Source organism: Pipra filicauda, unplaced genomic scaffold, assembly GCF_003945595.2.
Source record: "Pipra filicauda isolate LSUMZ 115617 unplaced genomic scaffold, ASM394559v2 scaffold613_size218469_pilon, whole genome shotgun sequence".
Classification (NCBI taxonomy): Eukaryota; Metazoa; Chordata; class Aves; order Passeriformes; family Pipridae; genus Pipra; species Pipra filicauda.
Genome location: NW_024104769.1, coordinates 211,669 through 218,399, shown reverse-complemented (window position 1 = coordinate 218,399; position 6,731 = coordinate 211,669). Strand labels below are relative to the sequence as shown.

The 6,731-nt window shown below is 64.7% G+C and overlaps 1 protein-coding gene across 10 annotated transcripts in view; it reads left to right on the top strand.

Moving 5' to 3' along the window:
- The first annotated feature begins 2,740 nt into the window (after positions 1 to 2,740).
- Positions 2,741 to 6,731, top strand: part of IGSF9B (immunoglobulin superfamily member 9B) — a 49,892-nt gene continuing 45,901 nt past the window's right edge. For 3 of the 10 annotated variants that reach the window (XM_027713648.2, XM_027713647.2, XM_027713645.2), the window contains exon 1: positions 2,741 to 2,994. In XM_027713648.2, coding sequence (XP_027569449.1) covers positions 2,931 to 2,994 — 64 coding nt within the window. In that variant the 5' untranslated portion in view covers positions 2,741 to 2,930. Of the gene's footprint in view, positions 2,995 to 4,314; positions 4,352 to 5,714; positions 6,278 to 6,731 lie in introns of those variants that run through there. The other 7 variants (XM_039388141.1, XM_039388139.1, XR_005566083.1 and 4 more) reach the window with 5 other exon arrangements.

Here is a 6,731-nt window from a genome sequence, read left to right as displayed (position 1 = left end):
CCATCAATGCCCCAAACTGTTTTTTTTTCCTCTTTGAAATTGTGGCAAAACTCAGCTAAAGATATGGAGATGATCTGGGTGGTGACATGGACTCCAGCTGGACCAGAATGTATCAGCTGTGTCCAGCTGGGTGAGAGTAAATGGAGCTCTGCCAGCCTTGAGCTTGCTCCTTTGAAGTCAGTGGGGGATGGCTGGGAAATTTTGGGTGCTTTGAAGGTGGCAGGACTGGCAAGGGGAGGGTGCTGGCCAAGGGGCTCTGCCTTCCCAGGCTGCTGCAAACCAGACTTTCAGGAACCAGGAGAGCAAAACTGCCCCAGCACAAGGGTCAGCCTTGGCTGTGCCAACCCCCCGTGCATATCTGCAAGCTTTCACTTCAGACCTCAGCACTAAGAGCTGAGTCAGGCTTTTATGAGGTCTTGGAATTTGCTAGGGAAGCAAACCGCCCGGGAGCTCGCGTGAGCTGGGGCTGGGCGGGGGATGCTCCCCCTCCTGCCCGGAGCATGCCAGTGTCTGACCCTCAATAAATGTAATTCCGGGCAGAAGGTGTGGGATGCTCCTCATCCTCTGCAGGGGTTGGGGTGTTTCTGCCTGTTTCCAGCATGAGAAGAGGTGGGAAGACCAGCAGCTGCTCAGACCTTCCCCCAGGTACTCTCCCAATGATGTGGGCAAGGGGGAAATGGTGAGTTCTGGGGGGAAAATGGTGTGTCCCCCTCTCCGGTGTGAGGCTGTATCCCCCTGGGCTGGCTGTCATCTCCGGGGAAGTTCAGTGGCCCGTTTCTGTGGCTGGCATGCTCCTCAGGGAGCCAGCCCGGCTGTTTGCCCATCTGGCATCACCAGGTCTTTGCAGGGAGGAGAGGTGGGCTGAGCACAGGGGGACTTTCTGTTCTCTACCCATTTTCCATTGGAGTCAACCCCAATTCTCGCCTTTCAAATGGGCTGTGACCAGCAGGGGACAAGGGGGGAGGGACAAGGTGACACAGAGCTGTCATAGGGGGTCAGGGATGGGAGCAAGTGGTGGGTGTAGAGCAGGAGCAGGGCCAGTGGCACAGGTGGTGCAGGTGGGCAGGAGGATGATACAGCTGGTGCAAGGTGTGACAGTGGCACTGAGCCAGTGCTGTGTGTGAGATGGCAGGTGAATGTGACACCAAGCTGTGGGGGGTGGCAAGAAGGAGACTGAGCAGTGCAGGGGCCTGGCAGAGGTGACAGCAAGCTGGTGCAGGGGGCAGGTGACATGTTCATCCCAGGCTGGGGTGGTGATGACCCTGGACCTCTGCCAGGGCACCGATGGTGGCAGGTATGTTGCCCTGAGCTGATATAGGGGTACAAGGCTGCAGTGACACCAAGCAGGTGGCAGGGAGGTGACCCCAAGGTGGTGCAGAGTGGCAGGGACGGATGGCACAGCTGATGTTGGTCGGGGTGATGTGGAGCTGGTGCGGGGGGTGGGTGGCTCAGCCTGAGGTAGGGAGGTGACCCTGTGTAGGCACAAAGTGGCACCGGCGTCTCAGAGGGGTGGTGTGTGGCAGCAGGGGCAGGTGGCAGAGCTGGGGACAGGGAAGGTGACACTGAGCTAATGCAGGGGCACATCTGGGGACAGGGAGGTGATGCTGTGATGGTGCAGGGGGCACATCTGGAGACAGAGGTGACAGTGTGTCAGTACGGTGACATCTGTGGATGGGGAGGTGACACTGAGGCAGTGCAGGGGCACATCTGGAGACAGGGAGGTGACACTGATCTGGTGTGGTGACACATCTGGAGATAAAGAGGTGACACCGAGACAGTGAAGGGACACATCTGGAGGCAGGGAGGTGATGCTGCACTGGTGCAGGGGCACATTTGGGGATAGGGAGGTGACACCGAGACATCTGGAGACAGGCAGGTGACACCGAGCCAGTGCAGGGGCACATCAGGAGACAGGTAAGTGATGCTGTACTGGTGCAGGAGTGCATTTGATGATGGGGAGGTGACACTGAGCTGGTGCAGGGGCACATCTGGAGGTAGGGAGGTCACACTGAGACAGTGCAGGGGCACATGTAGAGAAAAGGAGGTGACACTGAGCTGATGCAGAGGCACATCTGGAGACAGGGAGGTGATGCTGTACTGGCTCAGGGGCACATTTGGGGATGGAGAGGTGACACCGAGCCGGTGCAGCGGCACATCTGGAGACAGGCAGGTGACACCGAGCCAGTGCAGGGGCACATCAGGAGACAGGTAAGTGATGCTGTACTGGTGCAGGGGTGCATTGGATGATGGGGAGGTGACACTGAGCTGGTGCAGGGGCACAGTTGGACACAGGGAGGTGACACATCCGTGTACAGGGAGGTGACACCGAGCCGGTGCGGCGGCACATCCGCGGACATGGAGCTGACATCGAGCCGGTGCGGTGACACATCCGCGGGCGAGGAGCCGACACCGAGCGGCGCAGGGCACAGCTGTGCGCGGGGCCGCGGCGCTGCCCTGTCCGTGCCCGTGCCCGTGTCCGTGCCCGTGTCCGTGTCCGTGCCCGTGCCCGTGCCCGTGCCCGTGCCCGCGGCGGTGCCCGCCGCTCCCGGCAGTGCGCATGATACTGCGGCGCGGGGGCCCCGTGCGCGCCAACCCACCTTGAACCGGCCCGGGCCGCGCCGGCGGCCAATCACCGCCCACTCCGGCAGGGGCGCGGCCAATGGGCGGCGCGCGGGGGCGGTGCCGAGCCGCTAAAGGGCGCAGGCTTGGCTGCACCGCGCGGCGGAGCGCAGGTGCGGCGCGGGCATGGGCGCGGGCGCAGCGCAGGGCGGCCGGCCCTGAGCCGCCCCGGAGCCGCCCCTCGGGCCCCGAGCGCGCCGCCGGCCCCGCCGAGCCCTGCCCGGACACGGCCACCCCGGCCCGGCCCCGCCCCGCCCCGGCCGGGCCGCCCGGCGGGCGGAAGATGCTGCGCACCGGGGACCGGTAGTACTATGATTTGGTATGTGGCCGCTTTGGTAGCAAGTGTGCTCGGCGCCCGCGGGCTGCCCGTCCAAGGTGAGTACGGGGCCGCGGGGGTGTTGTCCGCCGGGGTTAGCCCCGGGGGACTGCGGGGCCGCCCTGTGCGTGCCCCCCCCCTTCTCGTACCGGGTGCGGCGGGGGGGATGCGCATGGACCGGGAGGGATGCGCGCATCGGGGAGGGCATCGCGTCCCGGGCAGAAGGGGCGGTGGGGGGAGGACTGCGGCTGTGGAGGGGCTTTGCGAGGTTCGCGTCCTCCCCGCTGGCGGCGCGGGGACCGAGCGCTTCCTGCTGCGGCGGGGCGCTGGCGATTCCTTCATCCTCCGCTGCCGGGGGGGAGCCGGGAGCGCCCGGCGCATCCTCCCTCCGCAGGCGCTCGGCGGGGCTGGCCGTGACCTCCCCGAGGGCAGCGGCTGCAGCTGGGGAAGTTCGGGAAGCCGCGCTCTTCTCGGTGCGGCGGAGCCTCTGCCCAAGGGTTGGAAATTCCCTCTGGGAGAAGGCAAGCGGGTTGCGGGTCTTGGCGCGGGGCACGGCTGGCTGAGTGTCCCCCTTGATCAGGGATGGGAAAGCATTTCTCGCATCCGTGTTTTTTCTCTCGTCCTGGGGAAGAAGCGCCTGCGGCAGCGCCGAAAGGTGCGGGCAGCGTTTGCCCTTCCCTGCAAGGGTAGCCCGGCTGGGCAAGGAGAAATGCAGGAGAGATTCGTCGCCTTCCCCTGCAGCGCCCCGGCTGCGGGTTTGGGGGTGACTTTGCTCCCCCCCCCGCCCGGCAGAGGCTGCCCTCCTTCCCCCTCCACTGCAGGCTGGCTGCCGTGCTGGGGTAAACTGAGGCACAGGGTTGTCCAAGGTCAGGAGGGAGACGGCAGTGGGGAATAACCCTGATTTTCCTGCTCCGGCTTCTTTTCCTTCGGCTGGCAGCCCCCTCCCACCCCCCCGAGCCATCCCTGCAGGTAGAGGGGAGTTGCCTGCCGCTGGTGCAACACCGTCCCCCATCTCTGCCGCTGGTTCCTCACTGGGCACGGGTCATCCCAGCTACCCCGTGGTCCGTACCCGGGATGAGACGCAGGAGCTGTGCCCTGAGTGTCACTGTGCCCTGCCCATGGGGATGCAGTGGCTGCCGGCAGCAGGCGATGCCTGGCTGGCAGCCACCACCACTCCCCTCCCCGTGGCGGGGGAGAACGTCGGCTCGGCGGACACGGGTGGGCTGGGAGGGGGCACTGCCAGGGTGCTGCAGCCCCCCCAATTCACAGCACTCCTCGAGCCCAGAGGGTCAGATCTGTACCATGCCACGGTCCCTTGGCACCCTCGCCTGGCAGCCGACTCCTTGGAGTCGGGGGGGTGTGTCAGGATGGGGCTGTGCTTTTGGGGTGGCAGCATGGGGGCTGCCCCATCTGGGGGTACGTATCCCCTCTTCCCGAGCCGTGGCCGGCTGCCGCCTTCCTGAAATGCATGCTGCAGTGTGGTGAGGCAGAGGTTTGCAGCAGCGGTTTGTGGAGGGATGCTCTGCCTGGGAGAGGAGCGGAGCAGCCGAGTTCAGCATTCGGGAACTTGGAAATACCCCGGAGCCGCCGGGATGGGGCTCCGGAAGCGGTGGCGGGGGTGGGTGGGCGCCGGGAACCCCCGGGCACGGGGGTGCTGTGCGTGTGGAGCAGCGTGTACGCGGTGAATGAGCGCGCCGTGAGTAATGCGGGGGTGGGTGCCGGCTGAGGGGGTGCTGTGGGCTGCCGTGGCCCCCGTGCAGGGCTGTGGGGAGATGGGGAGCCCACGGGGCTCACCCCAGCTGTATAACCCCTTAACCCCAGCGCTGTCCTCTCCTCCTGGGGGGCTGTCACCCTGAATTGCTTGGGGACAGGGCTTCAGAGCAGAGCTGGGGCTCGCCGTGCGCCGATGCCCTCACCGGGGCTTTTCCCCTTGCCGTGGCCTTCCTCCCACACTGCCTTCTCCTTGCCAAGCTGAGAAGCAGCAGCGCTGGCCCTGGGCAGCCCTCTTGCCTGGCTCTCCGAGGGCTTTCCAGGCATTAATCGGCTCAGAGGAGGAAGGAGGGTTCGTTATCCCTTCTTATGGAGTGGGGGAGGAGAGCCAGGACGTGACCGCACCGGGAGTGGGTGTCAGAGGAGGGATCTGGCCTCCTGGCATTCCCAGCAGTGCCGTCACACCGAGGGGCTTTTCCTCCCTCTCCCACGGGTGTGACGCTGTGGCACCACACGGTGAGTGGGGAGGCTCGTGGATCCGGCAGGCGGGTTTGCGGAGAGAGAATTTGGCTTTGCCAGCCCCAGGCGAGGACTCCTGTCAAGGAGGTTCCCTGGACACCACGGCGGGCGATGCTCCTGGCACTGACCTTGGCCAGTTGGAGCGGTTTGGTGCGGTGGTGCCGGCGCTGCATTCCCTGCTCGATCCCGGTGCAGAGCTCTTCCACACAAGGGATGGTGCCTCTTCGGCCATGGAGGGGTCTGGACTGGCAGCCGCCGGATTTGGCACGTGCGGCTTTGGCCCCACTCTCTTCTGGCAAGGCAATGGTTTGGCACCGGGAACGGCCAAGGGCATTGGCCCAGCTCCCGTTTCCATCGTTCCCTGGAGGATTTGTGCTCCTCTGGACCTGTTGGATGGGAGAGCGCGGGGCAGGGAGGGGTGTGAGCGTCTCGGTCGATGACTTGGCTTTGCCGGAGGGGTTTGGCAGTGGTGCTTTCCCAGCTCGGTTGCCTTTTGACTTGGAAGATGTTTCGCCGGCGATGAGCGAACCCTGCAAGTTCCTCTCCGGAGCTGCACCAGGGTGGGACAGCTCCCATTCACCTCTAGTCCTTTACCTTGGAGGTCGTGCCTTGAGGCTGGAAGAGAAGCCCTGCAGATGGGCGAGCAGTGGGTCCAGCCCTGTTCCGTGCCGATGGAGGATCCTTCCCTCTCCCTTTCCCTGCGGGAGGCATCTCCTGAGCTGGGAGCCCTGAGCGACCAGCTGGCCTTTGGAAAAACAACTCCCTTCCGCCCGCTCCACAGTGGAGAGGCTGGCGTTGGTGGGAGGGCTGCCTGAGCCAGGAACAGTGTGATTCAGGAGCTGCTGGCGGGCAGCTCAGAGCGCTGCCTGCATCCCAGTTTTCCAGGAAGGCTGTGAAGGCACTGGAGTGGTACATGCTACTCTGTGGAGAGGGCAATGGGCAGCCTGCCCATGGGTACTGGTGCTGTGTGGGGCTGGGCTGGGGGGCACAGCACCCTGGCAGTGCCTCCAGGTGCAGGAGGTCTCCTCTGGGATGGGTTTGGGCTCCAACCTCCCACTGCAGCAGCTCGCTCAGCCCCGTGGCATGCGAAGGGAGCTCTCGGGGAATGCACAGGTAGCTGCTGGTTGTTGCTGGGAGATGATGGTTCCCACGAGGCAGCTGCCATGTGGCACTTGGGGATGCTCTACTCCAGGTGGTGTTTAGAGGGAGGGGGCGCAGGGGACCCCCAGGTGGGAGTAGGGTGACTGCAGGGAAGTGATTTTCTCACTTGCCCCATCTCTGTGCCTCTCCGAGCACCAACCTGTGCTACCACGTGCTCGCTGAGCTGCTGCCCAGCCAGGCATGTTCCCACCTGAGTCATTCCAGGGAGCAGGGACCCACCATGGGGCTGTTGTGGGGCAGCACTCCGTGCATGCACGCTCCCCTAGGGATGCCAGGGAAGCTGCCAGCCTGCATGGGGGTGGTGGTGGTGGTCCCACAGGACACCCCTTGTGCCAGAGACGGGGTTTAGAGTCACTGTCTCACTGTGAATGGGGCACTGAGCCACCCCTGACAGCAGCTAATCCTT